Here is a 21,108-nt window from a genome sequence, read left to right as displayed (position 1 = left end):
CATGTTTGGTTTTTGCAATCTTCAGTATCTGATTTGTGATTTTAATTTTAAGTCAGTAAACTTGTCAATTAACTGCATTTGAAAAGTGATTTTTGATTAATGCAATCAGCAAATATGAAATCTTTTTTTTTTTTTTTTGATTGCTACTACACTGATTAGGTAAATTGTCACTTGAGAAGCAATTGAAGTAGCCTTGGTGGATATGGCCTTATTGTGCTAGGAAATGCCCAACTTTTAAAAAAGCCAGAAGAAAATATTAACTGTCATTTTTTTCCTCTCCTGCTGAACCTTTCTGAAGTGCAATTCACACTCACACTCTCAAATTGATCTTCTGTCAAAGCCATACAAATGAATGGTAATAAGTTTGTTTTAAATTCTACTTCATTACTCATACAACTGGATATTTCTGCTTATGAATACTTAAGGACTGTGTATGTTCCTCAGAGCTGCATAAAGAGATTTGATTAAAGGTGGTCTTGGTGTTTTCTTTTATCCTTTTTTTCCCCTTTGGATTAGAAAATGATTCTTAATAGTCTTCATATGTTTTCTCTTGAATTGCAAAAGTTTAATTTGAAAATATTCACATTTGGTTTTAGTTCAAAGAAAAGGGTATATTTAGGTTGGGGGATAGAGAATAGAAAGTAACTGACAACATTTCTAACCAATCAAATCCTTATCAAGGCAAATTGTGCCAGGTAGTTTAGAGCAAGGGTTATTAACCTGAGCATTAAAAAAAAAGTTTTCATAGTTTCATTTCAGTATAATTGATATTCTTTATAACTCTATATCTTTTATTTTTATACATTTAAAAATAAACATTTTGAGGAGTCCATGGATTTTATCAGATGTGAAAAGTTCATGGCCTCAAAGCTTTTGCTCTATTGGGCAGAAAAGGATATACTTAGTAAAACTTTTTACATTTAAATACTTTCAATGAAAGCTTTGACTTTTAATATACAGTAATTTAATACATATATGTTTGATGGTATTCTGCAGTTTTGCTGATATTTGTAGGAGATGGAATTTCCTTTTTATTTTTTTTAATTTTTTATTTTAATTTCATAAGCTGTATTGTGGAAAGATTTTATGTTAAAATGTGCCTTTAAAGATTGACTAGACTCCTAATTCTATGTCTTAACAGTCACAGATCTTGAACTAGAAGGAACACTTCTCCAGTTTCTTTGTCCACTTTTATGTCCACACCTGTCTCCTTTTCTAGATCTTTATTCAGGTCATGCCTAGTAACCTTGGATTTTCCCAGGGCTCTTTCCTTGGTCCTCTTCTATCTCTCTATTATTTTGCTTGGTGATCTCATCAGCTACCATGAATTTGGTTATCATTTATCTCTATATTGATTATAGATTCCAAGATCTACTTAACTAGTAGTTATAACTTCGTTCTTGAGCTTTAAGATTTTCAGTTTCATGTCTCCAGTTGCCTGTTGAACATCTCAAACTAGGTGTCCCCATAGATATCTTAAACTTAACATGGCTAAAACTGAACTCATCTTTCCCTCCAAGGCTTTTGTCTTCCTACATTCCTTCATTACTGTCTAGGCTACCATCTTCCCAGTCATCCTAAGGTACAACCTAGGTCTCAGGATCATTTTCTCTTCTCATCCCTCTATCAAGTCAGTTGCCAGCCCTATTGATTTTACCTTCATAACTTGTTTGTATATATATCCCTTTCTCTCCTCACACTTCCACCCTGCTGCAGTTGCTCATCTCAAGCTAGAACTATGGAAATGACTTGCTGGTTGATTTCTTTGCTTCAAGTCTCTTTCTACTCCAGTCTCTCCTCTACTCAGATGTCATATTGATCTTCTCCCTTTCTCGTCAGTAAACTCCAATGGCTCCCTATCGCTTCTAGATCAAATATAATATCCTCTGATAGCCCAAACCCTTCATAGCAAGGCCCCTTCCTATCTTTCTAATCTTTTCCCCTTCCCCTCCTCTTCATTTTCACTTCCTGTCTTTGATGACTTTTCTTCAATTCTTCAAGGTCCATTTTTTACAAATACAAACTTTACCCAGTTCCTTTTAATGCTAGTACCATCCCACCATGATTATTAATGTACATTGTCATTTGCATGTTATCTCTTCCGTTAGATTATGAAATCGTTGTGAGCACGAATTCCTGGGGGCAGCTAGGTGGCTTAGTGGATAGAGAATCAGCCCTGGAGTCAGGAGGATCTGAGTTCAAACCTGGGTCTCAGACACTTAATAATTGTCTAGCTGTGTGACCTTTGGGCAAGTCCCTTAACCCCATTGCCCTAAATACAAAAATAACAAAGAATTCCCTCCACCCTACCCCAGCTTTTTTTGCCCTCAATGCCTGGTGCACAGTAGATGCTTTATAAATACTTGTTGACTGATTTTTGCTAACTCCTCCATCCCCTCTCATCTTTACAAATGACAAAATTGAGACTAAAAGTTACAGTTTCCCTAGATCATACAGTTAGTAGTTATCTGAGGTGGAATTTGAGCATAAATCTTCTGACTTCAAGTCTAGCACTTAGTTTACCATGCCTTTCTATGAAACCTTTTACAAATACTCAAGAAATAAATATTTTCTGATTTTTATCACACACCATAACAAAAAGATTGTATGAATCACAAACTTTTTAAATGTATACAGGCATATTGCTAAGGGGTGACAGCAGTATTTCAGTGGCTTCTATAGCGGGGACTAATATGGGTCAAAAATGGCATTAAGCTTCATTTTTTGTCTTTTATTGATATTTCTATTACTATATTTCCCCATGTATAAGACCCACCCACCCTTTCTTGAAAAATTTGGGGTCTAAAAACTGGGAGCGTCTTAACATGGTGGTTAATTTTTTTTTTGCTTGTATTTCCTGCTTTTTTTTGCACTTATTTTCTTTGCTCTCATTGTTTTGCATTTGTTACCAGTATATTGTTACATTTTGCTATATTTTGCTCAGAAAAGATTTTCATATAGTGCTGAGTTCAAGTTAAAAGTGATCCAGTTTGCTAAAGTGAATGAAAATCGTACAGATGACATGTTTGGTTCTCCTCCAACTGAGAAAAGCAATCTGAGACTGATTTTGGGAAGAAGAAACCCTACTGAAAACCCTACGCAGAAGAAGGCCATGAGAGACAAGTCAGCAAAATAACCTGATTTAGAGAGGGAATTGAAGAGATAGGTTGAAGATCAACAATTGGAGTCCCTGTGTCCACAAAGATGGTTCAGCATGAGGCAAGAAGAATTGCTGATGAAAAAGAAGTGACTGATATCAAAGGAGGACACAATTGGTGCTTCTTGTTCATGAAATGAAATGGACTAACTGTGTATCCACACACCAGACTTGCCCAGAGAGTGCTTGTGGTCAACCATAGATCAGAGCACAGTCAGGAGAGCATTGATGAAGAGAGTTGTATAAATTTTTTGATGAATAAGACTTAAGTTCAGTAACTTTATGTAATACATTTTTCTTTCAAAGTTTGGGTGCCAAAATTAAGTTGTCTTATGTGGGAGCATCTTATACATGGGGAAATATGAAATGTATAGTTGCATTTAAAATTAAGCAGTTCTTCTAGGAGCAGTGAGTCATTCCTAGTTATTCCTTTACAGTTAGTTAACTTTGTTTATAAGAATATTTTTAAAAATGCATTTTTTGCAAATAATCTGATGACACTTTTTATATTTACACAAAGTAGGAATTCTTAACCTAAGTTTCCTGAGCTTGGTATTCTTTAATGGTTTGTTGACTAAATTTCCTCTACATAATTCAAAATATTCTGAGAAGGGGTCTGCCATGGATTTCCAAAGGGGGGGGGGGAAGGGCAGGGGTTCATAATCCCAAAATCATTAAGAATTACTGACATAGAAGCAGTAATTCTGTCATGTGGTGAATATATATTGGAAAACTTTTAGTTCCTTAGCATCTTGCAGAAGGGTATTGCTCTTTGAAATGTATGAGTTTAAAATATTTTAATGGGCTCTATAAAAATGAGTTTATCAAGAAATTTTAATTTATTTTTTAAAAGAACAGTTTCTTGATAACAAATTCTGTCACTAATTTCCATTTACCACTCCTAGATGATATCTTTCATAGCTTTAACTTCATACTTAATACCAGAGGTACTATTATAAGCAAAGTTAATAACCTGACAAAGGTGTTTATTCAGTGGAGACTTCTTTGGCCAGACTAGAGCAACTACTGCAGTTCCATTGATGAAACATTAAAGATAGTACGTAATACTGAGGTAAATATGCCTTATCAGTAGAAAGAAACCATGTTGTATCCTTTGATCCAGCAGTACAACCAGGTCTGTATCCCAAAGAAATCATAAAAAATTAAAAAGACCTACGTGGACAAAAATACTTATAGCAGCTCTTTTTGTAATGGCAAAGTATTGGAAAATGGGATGCCCATCAGTTGAGGATGGCTGAACAAGTTTTTGTAATGAAATAATATTCTGTGAGAAATCATGGTCAGACTAACTTCAGAAAATACTTGAAAAATTAGTATGAACTGAATATGATCAACTGATGAACTTCTCTCAGCAGTTCACTGACCATGGACAATTCTATAAGACTTGTGATGATGGTAAATGCCATCCACATCCAGAGATAAAAACTAAAATGAAATCTTATGCAGACTTATTTTTTCCTTTTTTTCTCACGATTTTTCCCTCCTTTAATTCTGATTCTTCTGTCACAACATGATGAATGTGGAAATATGAAACATGATTTTACATATATAATCTGTATCAGATTACTCAGGAAAAGCTATACATTTATAAACTACCAGATTATTGGGGATGGGGGAGGGAGATAGAAAAATATGGAACTCAAAAGCTTACAGAAAAATGAATATTTAAAGTTATCTTTGCATGTAAATGAAAAAGTAAAATTTTAAAAGGGAGATATCTTGCTGGTCAAATGGTGGGTTTTCTTTAAAAAACTTTAACTATTGTATGTCATATAATCACCATTTTCTTACTGATTCTGCCTGTGAAATTGTAGTAATTAAAAATAAAAGACTTTACAGATTGGAGATATTTTACATATATATATATATATATATATATATATATATATATATAGAGAGAGAGAGAGAGAGAGAGAGAGAGAGAGAGAGAGAGAGAGAGAGAGTATGGATTGAGATATATAGATATACATTCTTTTTTCTATTTTCTGTCATTTATGTGATTTGAATTTCCATTCAAATTTGGGGTATTACTTATTTATGAAAATTGGAAAACATTGGCATACAAAAGTATCCTCATATACTCATCATTTTCTTTTGATTAAAACTTGCTTTAATTTCAGAACTTAGGTTCTACTTTTCGTCACTAAATGAATTCTGTATTTAATTCAAATTAAAGGGGGAGTAATCTCTATCCTATTGACTACTCAGATTCAGTTTTTGGATTTAGTTTTGAAATAATACAAATGACAAAGGATGGGATTCCAAAATCTAATTAGTTTCCCTGGTAGAAAAATCTAGTGCTTGCAATGAAATTTTGCTCTACCACACTTACTTGGAAATAGGAAGGAGAAAAAAGGCCAGGTCTTTGTATTATAACTTTAACGACATGTAAACTTCAAATTTAGCGTTGCTCAGATCTAGTCCACAAGTATAACTTATCCACATATAGAAAACTTGCTTCAATGTGGCATGCTTATTAGCTTGTGTTTTGATTGGAAAGAAGCCCAAGATAGAAGTAGCAGAACTGCTGAAGATGAAAATTAATGTGAGTTGGGAAAATATCTTGAAAGCAAAAGCACCTGCCTTGTGCTGTCTCTCTCCTTTGTCTTGTGATTTCTTTTTTCATTTTCTAGTAGTTTTTAGAACACTATTGTAAAATAAAGCATAGAATGTGTCTCATCTTTTTTTTAAGGGATAAAGATTCCAGTTTTCTTAATGCCTGTATTGCATATGTGGTTTGAGAAGGAGAGTAAGTTGTAGCTTCTGTTTTCCTTAAAATGTGAGCCTGAATACATTATGTTAAGCCTTGTTGTCAGATGCATATTGCCAGTTTTAACAGGGTGTTAACTATCAACACAATGTTCTCATTAGACAACTCCTGGAACCAGCTGTTTTAATTAGGTCACACTTAAATGCCATTGAAGATCATCAAAGATGTCACTGAAACTGAAGCTTTTGATTGATACACAATTTGCTGAGTGCTGTGAACTGACCAGGGAGCTATTGATTGGTTGTTTCTTTCATCCTGTTATTGGTCAATTTGTTTAGAAGAACAGCAGTCATTTAATTGTGTCTTGTTAAAGCAATGTTGTTGGTTCTACATCTTTGTATTAGCATTGAAGTTTGACTACAAGAGAACAATAGAAAAGTGGGTGGTCTTTATAATTTCTTCGTGATCTACTGCCATGTATTTAAGAGAGATTTTGGGTCTCTTAATGTAATGATACCTAGGTAGATCAGCTTGCTTTTCACTTTTACCATTGTATAAAAGAGAATTTTAGATTATTAAACTTATTTTTCTCTTATTTTACATATTAACTGAAATAACTAGCCCCAACCAAAAGACTTAAATAATTTATTTTGTCCACATCAAATGCAAAATGTAAAGATTAGTCTTTTAAAAGGAATTGAAGTATTTTGGGGGCTTTTATTCAGTGTTTGTTATTTCTCGGGGTTTTTCCCCCATCATTAGAAAATACATATCTTAGCGGTGACTTATGTTTGTGCTCCCTTTTTAAACCTTCATTTTTTTCCATCCATTTTATAGATATGAGACCACATGATTCCTGGAGAGGCCCCACTCCCCTTTTCCATCAACCAAGATTTGACAGGTAATAATTAATGTAAAGAGATTTTTTTATGTCCAATTTTTTTTGGGGGGGTAATTAGAAGTCAAGATTCTTGTTTGAAATTTTCTTCTAAGATATTTAAGATCTCCTTTGGATTTATAATTTAGGAAAGTATGATTCAATTCTTTTGAAAAGAAAACATTTTGCTTTAGAAATCTTAAGTTTTATGTAACTTAATGCTTTCTTGGTTCTTGCCTTTTTATTTTATTGAAGCTATTGAGGTCCATGAAATTCAGCACAGAGAGCTTAAAACTGCATTAGATTTTGGACAGGCTAAACAAATTTCTTTTTTGGAGGGTTGTGGAATTTAATGAGGCATAACTAATGGTGTTCCACTTTTATCATTTCTGTGCTGGTAGGACAGCATTAGCACAGACCAACCATTGATTCTTGCTACAAACCTCTTGAAGTCCTAATCAGCTTCTTTGGTACAACTTTTTCAGGGCTGACAAGCCTATTGTAGGGCAGTGTCACTGTAGGTCAGTAGTTATTAGTTGCCACTGAAAACAGTTTCTTTAACTACTTAAGACTGAACTGAATTAAATGCAGAAGGGACTCAGAAGAGGATTATGGAATCTGCAGTCTAATAAGTACCATGGAATAGAAAGAATGTGACATGGTTTAGTAATAAGGGATGTTTTACATGTGTTCCTTCATTGATAAGTTGTGTGCCCTTAAGTCAGACTACAAATGACAAGCTATGAATGTTATGAATAATTATATTGATATCCACAGAATACCTTGTAAAGTATAGCTTGCAAAATAGTTTGTATACTTGGCAGCACCAATAAAGCTAAGAAATGACCTGTACAGGCTTGTTGAAATACCTTTTTTCTTCTAAATTATTTATTTTGGATTGTAAACTGCTATCCCATTTGATCAAAACTTGACCAGGAGTTGCCTTAGAAGTACCAGTTTTATAATTTCTTTAACCAATTTTAGAATAGTGGCACACTGAAAAAATATTTTGGTTAATGTCCATAACTGACAATCTTACAAATGCTAGTAGTGTCCATTGTATTTATCCTGACTCTTATTTTATTGCCATCTCATTTATTCTGTCAGTTTCCCAGTTTAGAAACACTAAATAATCTACATTTAAGTGTGCTGAATGACATACATATTACTAAAAATATTGTGTAAAAGTTTGCATTGAACACATTAAGGTTGATTTGGACCTGATGTTTCCTCCACTGTTGCCTTTCTAGATTATCTGCTCCTCAAAAATAATTTTTTCTCTCTGTTCTTATGATTCTATGCCTTTCTTTACCTTGAAACTGTTCTTTTAGCACATATTTATTTAGCCTACTTTATCTTTGATGCTTACATTTCAGTTGCAAATTCAAAGGATGTAAAAGAGGTAGTTCCTGCTTTTGAGTAACTTTCTATTCGTTAGATAAACTATTTCTTTCCTTCTTCAAATAATCTTGTCAGAATTTGATTTCTTACTAGAAGGCTTTTGCAGATGCCCAGTTTTGCCATTGTAATTCTCCAGCTTTTTTTCTTATCAATCTTATTTTTTCTTTAAATCAAATAAACAGTAATATATCTTTTTAAATGTAAACTTGGTTTTCTTACTCTAAAAAATAATTTGAGAGGATAATATAAGTTACTCTAGAAACTCCAATTTACCATGAAAACCAACTGCAAAAATTAAGAAAAAGGGTGACATTTTTAGAGTTGGAAGTTAAAACTTGCTACTCTTAAATAACTTAAACTATAACTTTGAATAACTTAGAATATCATCTCAATTTTTAAAAAAATTAAATATTTTTAAATTGTTGGAGAAGCAAAAGATGGAGAGACAGGGAGGAGAGGAGAAAAGCAAGAATGTGCATGTGTAAATTTGACTTTGGCATGTGCTTTGCAAGTATAAATATATTATGTTGGGAAACTAGAAAATAACTAAATGTGCATCAAATTGTACTTTCTTGTACCTCTTCCTAATTTATTTTGTTTTGATATTGCATTTTATTCCACATATTAAAAATGTGATTTTCTAAAATCAGTGTTAATCCTAAACCAAAGAATTTAATTGCTTTAAGAATCAGAAAATCTAATGCTAAGATTCCCATGGCAACTTGAACTCTGCCCCACTCTGTGTTTACTTGCAAATGGAGGCTTTCATTACTCAATTGCATGCAACTGGGCAAATATTACAGTAGAGTTGAGCCTTTACTATAGATTCTCCATTGTTTTTTCTACTTCCGTTTATAGGTTTCATTTCTGATAGGACAAAAGATTCACTTGTGATTAATACACATAAAGAGATAATTAAGTTTGCCATAAACCTAAGCTTCCTGAGAATTTAAAGTATATAAGTGGAAAAATCAAAATAAAAGCATGAACTGTTAACTACTTTTTTGTTTTTGCCTTGTGTGTATTTCATTTTTAAGCAGTCTTTTAAAGTCATTTCAGAAAAGAGACTTAATTTGTCACAAAACACTTGCTAAAGACCTCTCACTTAAGAAATATAAATATTAAAACTATTCACATTGCTATCAGTGATCATCAATAATTTGGATGTCTGAAATAAGATTTATTTTAGTTGTTAAATTTTTAAATGAGTAGTTTAAATAATTATTAAATTAAAAATATTAATTTAGACTAATTTTAAAAATCTGCTTTAATGAAATTCTTAAAATCATTTCCTATATGAGGAAATGTTCTTATAAATATCTCTTTCTAGAGTAATATTTACAAATGAATGATCAAATATTGATAATTCTTTTTGCACAATAAGTCTTCATGCATGACAGGGAAAGATCACATACAGCATTCCTATTTTAACTACTGGTTTGAGGATTTTGTCATCTCAATTTGTAAAACCCCATAAAAAACATGTTAATCAGAGATATGAGTTTTTTTTAAACTCTTAATTTTTAGTTCAAAGCAAAAACTAATATTCAATCCATCATCGAGTTTGGGGATAGTAATCATTTCAAAGATCAGTAAGTTTTTTTGAAACTTGAAATTAAAATAAAATATATACCTGACACATGTATCAAAACTAAATTGCCTTAGGTAAACCATTTCTTGGAAATAGATTCTGCTTATCATTGTTTACAATAACTTTCACTTTTCACTTATATAGCACTATCAAATAATGATTTAGTCTTATTTAGTCTATTTTTTAAAAAATTGAACCAGAAAAAAATTTAAACTCAAAGCTAGATCTGAGTGTTTTCTGAATCTTGGGATCCAGAGCTTGTTCTTTTGAATTGTTGTATTTTTAGAACCATATAACAATACATTCATTAATTAAGTTATGGTTAAAAGTATTAGCTAAAAATAATCTTAGCTATTGCACAAAGTTCTCCAGAAAGCAGCCCTTGTTTTCCAGACATCATACAGGAATAATTATCTTTGGTATTTAAAAAAAAAAAGCCCCCCAAACCCTTGAAGTTTTTTTTTTTAAAAGAGGGGTTTAGACAGGGGAAGGGAAGCTGAATCAGTCTTGAATTCATAGTTAACAGAAGAATATTTAACCCACCAGACTCAAACATTCATCTGTTTTAATACCCAGATCCCTAAAAATGCTCCAGTAAGACTTAAATTGTAACTTTGACCACAATTCCTGGCTATTCAATAAATAGAGCACTTTATATAAGAAAGTATGCCTTCTTGAAAATGCTAACTTTATCATTTTTGTCCCTTGAAGTAAATGTTCTATTAAAAAAAATCATTTTATGTGAGGGAAAAATGTCTAAAGGATCAAGGAGGAAGTTATACATTAAATGTTGCTTGCCTTTAGAGGCTATATCATTGCTGTATCATTTTTCATGAAAATTTTTAATTAAGCCATGATTTAGTACATTATACCTGTTGCTTTATATCCATAAAGTTAAAATAGACACTTGAAGGCAATTAAAACATTTCTTTCTGTTAGTAATCTGGGGTGACAAACTGGGTTATAATAGATGTTGAATTTGTGTTCCCATATAAACTGTACACCAAATGTCAGTCAGTCCATGCCAATTAGTGCTTATGTTGCTAGGTCACCATGGTCAATTGAAAGCTGCATCAATAGAACTTGAAAAGGTTTCTTCCCGATCAGACCTTCTGACATATTGAGCAGAATAATGGATGGGAAAAAACAGCTAAGGCCCCTACCCTAGATTCAAAATACTCAGCAGTAAGAATTCATTTGCAACCTGCAATTAACTAGAAAGAATGGACTCCAAGAAAGAGTCTGGACATTTTAAAAAAATAAAGGCTCATTCTCTTGTATTTCACATGTTTATTCTTTGCATAGTGTCTTAGACATCGCTAACTTGATCTTTGAATCTAAATCTACATTTCAGGTTGCTGAAAACTGATTTTTACAAAAAATTCATTGAACAAAAAACCTTTTAGAAAAGTCAGGCTTAATTTACTCAATTGAGTTTAGCTTAGATTTTGTTTTATTTTAATACTACTTACTGAAATGTCAGGCTGAAGAGGATGTAATGAATAAATGTTCCTATTTATGATAATGGAAAGTTGTTCCTGACATTTCAGTGCCATAAATATGAGATAAATTGAGTTAGCTGAAAAAATTGTAGTTTTATATAAGATTTTCCATTTAGAATTTTTTTCTTCTCTCCCACCCCCACCCCAATAGAGCTGCAGCTGAACCTCTCCTGCCTTGGAATCGTATGCTACAATCCCAAAATGCAGCATTTCAGCAAAATCAATATCAACTATTAGGAGGCCCAGGCGGTTATCCACCAAGACGTGATGATCGAGGAGGGAGACAGGTAACTCATCATGGAATATTCTCTGCTACTAGGCTTCTTATGAAGCTTTAAACTAGGTTACATGATAAAATCTGTTATGCTTACTTTATAAGCTTTAACTGCACTTTAGAGATGGAGATTATAAATGTTAACTCAGTGCCACTCCATTGAACTTGGGTGAAGATTATATACTATTATCGACAGTATAATATGGGCATCTGTATAATTAAAGGGTTGTCCAGTTACCAGTGCACTTGAGAAACTCGATAAACTCCAAATGAGGGTCCATTTATATAAATTTTTAGAAATTAGTGGCTACATTAAAGAGAATCAAACACTGAAATCTATCAGTTCATTTAAGTGACACTTGTTTCAATTCAAAAAGTATTCAAGGATTTTGAAATATGCCATATACTTATTCGAGGATTTTGAAATATGCCATATACTTTTTTATTTAAAAGAATTCTGTATCTGAAACATCAGAAGTTCTTTTTCATGAATCACATTGGCATTTTGGTTAGCATTTATTTATATGTCCTTTTTTTTAAGTGACTTCCAAGGAATAGTCATATCATTTTAATTAATGTGGCATAATATTTGTTAAGAGTTTGGGATTAATGATGTGAAATATTTAAATAATGCATATAGCCCAGAGGTCACTTTTAAATATTCTAAATGTTAAATTGACATTTTTCTAGGCTAAGTTTTTTTGCTACCATATATCTTTTTTAATCTCCTACCATTTTTGTTTCCATTACTAGTTTTTTCCCCTCAGTGTTTAAACATTCATATTTTCCCCTTTGTTTTATTCATGGAGCATGTGGGATAAGTCTTCATAATTAGAATGATTAATTAGTAAAATTGTTGAACCAGTTTAAAGGATTTATAGACTTTCATTGAATACTATCATCTTAGGATCCTGTTGATGGGTTCTTTTGTATATAAAGATGCGTAATGTATATTCTAGAATCATGATATTAGAACCAGAAGAAACTTTTAAGGATCTTACGGTCCAATTCCCCTGTTTTCTAGAGGAGAAATCAGAAGACTTAGAACACTGCCAAATCTGGAACTGTTTTTTTGTTTTTCACAAAATTCTTCTTCATACAAGCAATTTGAAACCACAGGTCAAGTTATAATCAGTCATTAGTTTAAAATAGGTTTATTTTGTGTTATAAATTTCCTCTTATGGAAGGAGAAGTATGGTCCTCCATTGTAACTATTCTATAATGCAAAGTTTATATCATGGATTACATGGCCAAAAATCGCTGGCAAAAGCATAGTATTCTTGCAAAACCCAATTAACAAAGACCTTAGCTTACATTGTGAACTTAAAGGACTGTACATGTTCGTATTATTAAAATTAAACCACTTCACTGATCTGAGTAGAAGTAAAAAGCATCAGAAACTGGTTTGGGGATCTATTTCAGAGTCCTGGAGTCTTGAAAAGGGAATAATAATAGAAATAGTGACACATTTATCTTGTGCTGAAATTTGAAAGGATGTTTATTTACAGGCACACTGAAAGTCTGAAATTTAATTGTTTCATCAGTAATTGATTATTCTGTAGCATTGGTCTTTGTGACCTAAAAGGATTGTTCAACATCTCACTGTATCATGCATGTTATGTTAGGAGAAACAACCTCCAAAATTAACTGACCCTTTAGTTCAGAGAATTTTTAATTGCTCATTTATTTAAACCTCATAGTTGACCTGCTTAACTACCAAAAAAGTGTTCTAAGCACATTACTAAAATGTGTTTGTGATTTTTTTTTTACAAATTTTACAGGTGATCATTTTTTAAAAAATTTTTTTGTGCTTTATAGTGTCATTGAAGCCTAAAGATTCTGAAGAGAAGCTGGGTTATATGTTAATACTCAATTAAAATTTTAAAGTCAGTTGTCAGTCACTTTGTTTTTAAGCAGCTACAATCTTGATATCAAGTAGTCTAATACAACTTTTTCTGGGTAAAAATATTTGCCTTTAGGAAACCATCTGTATATTCTGTTAAGACATACTTAGATCTTTCTTTGCTACCTTTATCTTCAAAATATACTGTCTTATAATTTTAAATAGAACAAAAAAGTTAGTTTATTCGTAAGGATGTTAATCCAAAAAATAAACTCTTCCTTTTGTTTATTTACAGGGATATGGCCCTGGAAGGAATTACCCTTTGCCACCTCCCTCAGGAAGATACAACTGGAATTAAGCTTTTGTAAAGCTTTCTTAAATCCTTTCATCATTCTACGATTTTATGCTGTTTGTGGAAAAGAAGCATCTTTATCAAACAGTAGTTTAAGAACTACAATACTTGATGTATTTGTTTTAACCGTGTATATTTCTTACAGATCTGATTTTCAGTGTTTTATGTTGCTTTCCAATTGTGTAATGCATAATACAGTGGATTTGAATTTACTACTTTACTTGTGAGAGATATTTGATGAATAGAAAAGTACTGGTTTTTTAATCGTAGCTAAGAATCAATCTGTATTACTGTGAATTTCAAAACAGTGTACACTAGCTCATCCAAAATACATACTGATTTTTTTAATTAATGCACAAAAATTAGGTCTGAACACTTCAGGTAGAAGCTTCAACCAGCTAGAAAACACATGTTTAAAACAAGCTACTGTTCAATATTCCTTTGAAAAAACATTATTGTATCTGTCTGAAAATTTCTGGACCACTTTAGTAAAAAAAAAAACAGTTTTTAAAACACTGGTCTCTTGTGTTCTTTTCTCTTTCCTCCCAACATTTCAATATTTTACTTTTTTAGGTGTATAGCAGAGTCAAAGCCAAAATGTGTTAATTTTTAGGAAGTGTTTGCATAGATTATTTTAGTTCTATCATTACATAAAAAAGAATCATTATTAAAAAGCAGGCTAATAATACAGTTGGCACTTTATGATTTGAATTTGATTCAGTCCTTGAAATGATTTTTTTAAAAATACATATTCCATAGTGCTTGTCAACAATATTAGCTTGACTGCTTATATTTTTGAAATTGTGATGTTACTTTATGTGTTTTTTGAAATTCATATTTCTGTAAAGTTTCTGCATTGTCAGAATTTGGGGGGAAACTCTTACCTGTTCTTAATTTGTAAGGATTTGTTCCAAGTCCTTAAGAAAATACTGGGAATTTCAATAAAAGTTAGGTATTCTTTGTTCTTTAAGCATAGCCACTTTTTTATGCGTAATCTGGATTACATTTTTAGGTTGCACATTTCACTGATTTCATATTTGTTTCATTATTTTAGAACATTTCATCTTTTGCCATTTTTTTAATTTATAAAATAAATTGTAGCCTTTTGAAGCGTTTTCCCCTTTTTTTCCAGTCCTTGTTTGAAGAAATAATTTCTCCTGGACCATCTGGTATGGGCATTTTGCTTGAGCCATCTTCAAGGGCACAGATGTTAATCCTAGTGAATAAGGAAAGAAACACCACTTTAGCCTTGAGAGGAAGATATTTTGAAATTAGGCTTTTTTTTTTTAACTTCCAAATGATGAGCAGAACAGAATGTTTGTGATAGAATTTTTCATCTACGTTATTGACACTGTAACCATCATATTTTAGTGCAATAATGAAATATGTAATAGTACATATTAAAGTGAATGTGAATTCTGCCATGGATAAGCTGAACACAAATTTTTGTGTTATTGTTCCATTTCATTAAAAATTCCTTGCTATCTAAAATTCTGCAAAACCAGTAGATGTGTCTGAAGGTAGCACATAGCCCCAATAGTGCATTTAATCCTTTTTTTTTTCATATCTGGTCTTTGTGTGAGAGGTTTCATAGCATTTTCTTTTCTCAAAAATAGAAATTAGCAAGTTTCATCTTGTTTCACCCGTCATATCATGTTAAGCTGGAAGTACCTTGGATTTTTAGATCAGTTTTAAATATAAATTTTGAATATAAAGTTTTTGGAAACCATTTTATCAAAGCATGTGGTTTTAGGAAGAAAAATAGTCTTCAAAAATCATGCCATGTAAGGATCATGTTCTGTTCAGTGAGTGGTGTGGTAAAAATCATTTTGGAATGAGATGACAAATAATATTAACTGCCATTTGCCTAGATGACTGGACAAGTTAGTTTCAGTGAGTCCGAGTTAGATTCGAGTGAGGGAGAGATTGGGCTGGATGATATCTAAGGTCCCGTTAACTCCAAATCTTATTTCTGCATAATTATGTAAGTTTAAATGTTTAAACTATTGCTGTTGCTTCAAGGAGATGCTCATGTTCTTCTCTGATACTTTTTCTTTCTCATTTCCTTACTCTTTTAATAACTGTTATTCATGTAGATGGGATGTATATCTTTTTATAAATCCTTCAGGGAAACTGTTCCATTTCTACATACATAGAAAATAAAAAAGGTTTTGTAGTTTTAAATATGTAATAAATACTGCAAATAAAATGGTGTAAAATTAAACCAAAAAAGTTAATATAAATGTCATTTGTAATAGAAAATCTCTGGAGAACTTGGCAATTTTGTTTATAAATTTTAATATAAATAACTCCTGGAAGCAGATGCACTTCAGTGTTGAGGACTCATATATGTAGTTCTTAAAATGTTTTTTCTATAATTTTAGAACAAGGGTGGTTTCTATTAGACCAGATTTACATTGTAGGTTTTTGTTACTCTTTATGCTCTTGCTTGTTATTTCTATAATGAAAAATAAGCTTTTTCTAATAGATTAAGTAGCATAGCAGATTGCTTTGCCGCTTGGAGAAAATTGTATAACCTGATTACAAGGTGCTTGCTGAAGTCAATTTGGTTTGGAAACTTTTCAAGGTTTCCCAACTCCTCAGTAGAATGGCCTTGGCTTAATCAATTGGGGGGGGGGGGGCTGAGCATACACAAATGTCCTGGTTTCCAATTCTGAAGATTGTAGTTTGCAGCAAGTTATTAAGCCTTAATATTCAATGTACATTTATTTCCATTAAGTAAAATGTATTCCTAATGCCTGTGAGAGAATCTACTTTTGAATGAAGATAGGGAGATGTGTTCTTGCTTTGCAAATAAAGCAGCTTTTCAGTTCCTGGCAATATTGAATTTCAGGCCTCTCCCCCACCCCCCACCCCGTTTTCGGTCTATTGTGTTATTCTGTGCTCAATTCCACTGCTTTTTAAGGACTTGGTTCCTGCACTGCACAGTGGTCCCTAGCCTCCCAGCCGCCTCTGGCCCGAGAGCTTCATAGTCTCTGTGGGTGTGGCCTTTAAAAATGGCCCACCCACAGCTTCTTGGCTTTAAGAAGAATACAAATTGGGAATGGGGGGCTGGGAAACGTCCCTCGGGAAGGCAAAAGTCAAGTAGAGATTTGACATCAAAACGCAGTTTTCTTGAAGTACTACGAAGAACTGAGAAGAAAGGGTATTCTTTTACCGGATAGGGGATTGAAGGAGCTAGTGACTGCTTGGTTTGAAAGCCTTCATGCATAAGAAAAACAATGGAGAATTAGTCGTGTTCGCGTTCAAAGAAAGGATCGGGATGCCCGAGCCTGTGCGGCCCACCTTGTCCAGCCCGCGTGAGACGAGGAGGGCTGCCTGGAGCCTCGGCCTCTTCCCGTCGCGGCCCTGGGGCTGCATTCTAGCGCGCGGTCCCTGCCCCGTGCTCCTTTGCCAATGGTGCGGCACCTGCGGCGTTAGAGCCGCTGTTACAGGCAGCCTAGAAGAGAAAAGGTGACAGGAAATCCTCGGCTTTAGGAGCCTGGTTTGTTTCCAGCAAGATTCGGGCCATGTCCCTGATTCTCTGGCGATCCTAAATAAAGCGGACGGACTTAGTGCCCTGCCCACGGCAGAAGGTTAGGTATCTGGGTACGGACCTTGTCTGATAGAGTTAGTTACGGAGTTATGGAGTTCGCAAGGTCGTGATAGAAAATGTCATTTTAAAACACCCGTCCCCATCTTGGCAGAAAAAAATAAACTCATCATAAATGCCATTTTCCAGCAGGAGTGGCCCGACGTTCACCTGTTTACCTTAAGCTCGCCTTAGGAAGTGTTTGCTCGCCAAAATCACGGCGGGCTCCAGGCTGCCTGGGGAGCCAGCCGAGCCGCCCTCCCCTCTTCCATTCCAGGGCCGGCCCGGCCTAGGTGAGCGGTCCTCGCTTCTCCGGTCATGACGTCACAAACACTTGGCTCTTCCCTCCCCAAAGGAAAGGATGCGGGTTCTAAGGAAGGAAAAGAAACCTCCACAAAAGCCGATTTGGTGGTCGACAACGTGAACTAAAGTCATCCAGTGCCGGGCACCGCTTCCCCTCCGTAAATACTCGGCGGCCACTAACCCCAAACCACTCTCCTCTCCCCTAAGTTTGTGTTAGAGGCGATGAGAACCGGTTTGAGGATTACGACTCTCCCTCCCGTCTTCTCGGGGAAACTGCTGCCTGAAGCGTGCAAAAGTTATAATTTTAAACATTATCATTTGCTCTGTACAGCCCTTCTGGCTGAACTCACTCCCATGAATGCAGCTGGCACGTGGCGCTTTTAAAATACAGTGACCCTCTCCCCCGCCTCAATCCGAACCCAATCTTTTAGATTTCCTTGTTAGGCTAATTAGGCTTTGTAAATTTGAAATCTGGGTACCTTCAACGATCCAAATTAGATTTTCTCTACCTCTAGTTCTAGTTCTATTTTCTTCACAGAATCTTAATGATAAGATGCCTTTGTTTTCCATTATCTCAGCCTTTAGCTAAACATCTCAACTTCTTTCTGTTGCCATACAAAAATCATGGCTGATGCCATCTAATTTAATTCCTTTATATTGACTGAACCAAGAGGTTAGTATCTTGAAGAATAGCTTATTCTCTGTATCGACTATATTCCACTAGGAGTTCAATTTCCGTTAAGTTTACTTTCTTTGAGTTATTGTATCCTGTCAATTATGCAACTAGAAACAATTACTGACAAATTTGTCTTTTAGATTATATTCTTAGATTAATAAGTAACAAAGATATACACAAATGCCTGTAAAATATATGCCTACACAGACAATTCAAACGCAGTGGACAAAAGGTAGCTAAGAGTCAACTGAAAAAAAAAATTTAAGGTAGGTAATTTCTTAGGATCCAAAAGATTGAAAAACAAATACCACATGTCCCTGAAATATGTCTTTCAACTTTCTCTAGACTTTAATAAACATAAACACACCAGGAACTGACCTAGAAATGAATGTATCTCAGTACTTCCTATATCCCATCTATTACTGAACACCTGTGTAACAGGAATTTCTCAATCTGCCTATGCTCTTCGTTTCTCCCCCTGAATCTCACCAATTCAGATAAAGCATGGGGGATCATTTACATTCTTTTTTTGGTTCTTCCCTCTTTTTTTCCTTCCTTTCCTTCCCAGTTTTGAAGTGAAAAGTTTGTGGCATTCCAGTAACTAGCCTAAAAAAAAATTAAAACTACACATCAGTATGCTTTACAGTCCTTTGGAAGAAACAGAAAAAATAAGTATAAAACTGACACATTGAATCCACAAAATAGTCACCATTCCTCTCTCCTACATGGAAATTCATACTACAAATTAAATTGTATACATAAATCAAAGTGCAATTTATGATGCATATACAAATTATTCTCTGAATTAATTTTATGCAATCTAAACTTGCCAGATTAGCTGCTGGCGATTAATGGAATCGAATTTGATTAAAGCATCTGTATAAATAGACATTTTTCTGACCCATAATCTTTTAGATTAAAATTAGAAGGGAAAAGTTAGAAATAAAACATTCAGTTTATCCCCAAACTCCCATACATATACTGATGGTATTTTCTACATTTAAATACACACACACACACACACACACACACTCTTTCTCACATATTTTAATTTACATTGCAGTTTTGATTTCAAAAATGTACCTGCAATTCCAGCAGTTTCTTCTTTATGACACAGATTCCTCACTTGAGTTTCCATTCCTTAATTAGAAAAATAAATTAGATTTTAAGAAATATTTAGAAAAGATGGGCTTTGGCCTGTCTGCAGATTTAGGGATTCTGATGCAATTTTTAGCTCCTGCCACTGTTAAACTTTGAGGTGGCTTTGTTCCACTTGGACTCTTATTAGATGTGAAGCTACTTATCCTCCTCTTCAGTTAATGGGTTTCACCTAGTTTGCACATTTGTATTCTGCAAAGTGAAAATTGGACCAAAAAGTTCTAGGTTTGATTAAATCAGAAACAAAACATTTTGTTTTAATGTCTCAATCCTCAAAAATATTGAGACACCAAACTGCCCAACTCTGTGCAGAATTTTAAGCTGTTGCAATTTTTGAGTATTTTCTTTTATTACTTGCCTGACTATAAAAAGGGAAAATTTGTCCTAAGCATATTGTGAGAAAGGCTCCTAGAACTTTCTTTCAATTTTAGCTAAAAGTTTAATGATTACTTTGTAGGTGGATTTCTTTAAATTTTTTATTTCTGCATAAGAGTTGCAATTCCAAGAAACTCCCAAATAAATTTAGAAGGAAAAAAATGCCCAAGTGGATATAGTTTTCTAAATCTAAATGGGTTAGTTGGACAATTTGACTATTTTGATTCACAAATCAATGGTTTTTTAAAATACTGAACCACCCCAAAAGTTATCTTCATGACATAATTTTATGGTATCAAATCCAGAAATACATATTCAAAATTCTGACACAACTGCAAGAGTCTATGTTATACACACCAAAGTACATCTGAAAACAGAAAAGTTAAAAGTAGTTATGATCTTTTGGTACACATTTCCTTAGTTAATCCTATTAACACTCCCTAAACAAAACTGTAAATGTCTACAAGGGCCATGATTCACAATATTGTTTTTATCCCCCTATCCTTCCTTGTAATGCTTTAAATTTCATTTAAAAAATCTGAAGCTCATTGGCTGATATGCTAAGAAATTACAACATTGTTAGATCTGCTGCTTGCAAGGTCAATAGAGGTCTTCTTTCAAATGAATTAAAATTTGAAACTTTTCTCATAAGAACATGTTTTGCAATTTGGAAAAAGGAAGAATTTATCTTCTTAACCCAATTTCAATGCGATTCTGTTTTCTGGAAGCAACAGCACAAAAAGAAGAGCTGTCAGCCAAACCCTGTTTGAGCCTCAAAATTATCATCCTGAAACCTCAAATAATTAAAAAAAATAAAAAACCCTCAAGGACATTCTTGGTAATTTGTGTAATTTATAGATCACACCTGGTTAGTGATATTCATTTTATTTTTCATTATTAAATAACACACTTTCTTCGACTTTCTTTGAATATGTTTACTCCAGAAATGACTTGTTTGAATTATTGTGTAAATTGAGCTTTGAGGCAAACATCATGCAAATAAGTGTGGGAAAAAAACAAAAAACAAAAACAAAAACAAAATACACCACCCTACAAAACTTAGTCAAATAGAAGTAACCACTTGACTTTTTTGGAGCAAAGTACTCTTTTTAAAAGTTGTAAAAAATAAATTTGAGAAAGAAGAAATAGAAATTGGTATAATAAAGGGTAAATACAGTGATTATACAATACGAAAGGAGCAAAATTTTTGAGCAACTTCCAATTAATGTGTTTGCAAAAATGCTATTAGAATAACTTTGATAATGTATCTTTTTAT

At 33.4% G+C, this 21,108-nt stretch overlaps 1 protein-coding gene and 1 long non-coding RNA gene across 3 annotated transcripts in view; one reads left to right on the top strand and one right to left on the bottom strand.

Annotated features, from left to right (window-relative positions):
- XRN2 (5'-3' exoribonuclease 2) overlaps window positions 1-15,960 on the top strand; it is a 101,169-nt gene extending 85,209 nt beyond the window's left edge. The window contains exons 29-31 of one of the 2 annotated variants that reach the window (XM_074209336.1): window positions 6,726-6,789; window positions 11,411-11,546; window positions 13,672-15,960. In XM_074209336.1, coding sequence (XP_074065437.1) covers window positions 6,726-6,789; window positions 11,411-11,546; window positions 13,672-13,734 — 263 coding nt within the window. In that variant the 3' untranslated portion in view covers window positions 13,735-15,960. The remainder of the gene's footprint in view (window positions 1-6,725; window positions 6,790-11,410; window positions 11,547-13,671) is intronic. The other variant, XM_074209335.1, reaches the window with a different exon arrangement.
- LOC141504381 (uncharacterized) lies at window positions 12,742-17,638 on the bottom strand. The gene is made up of 3 exons (XR_012473339.1): window positions 17,500-17,638; window positions 17,035-17,188; window positions 12,742-14,944 (listed from the first exon to the last, which is right to left on the bottom strand). It is a non-coding gene; the product is annotated as an uncharacterized LOC141504381 (long non-coding RNA).
- Window positions 17,639-21,108: the final 3,470 nt, after the last annotated feature.

Source organism: Macrotis lagotis, chromosome 1 (genome assembly GCF_037893015.1).
Source record: "Macrotis lagotis isolate mMagLag1 chromosome 1, bilby.v1.9.chrom.fasta, whole genome shotgun sequence".
Taxonomy (NCBI): Eukaryota; Metazoa; Chordata; class Mammalia; order Peramelemorphia; family Peramelidae; genus Macrotis; species Macrotis lagotis.
This window is presented reverse-complemented; position numbering and strand designations above follow the sequence as displayed.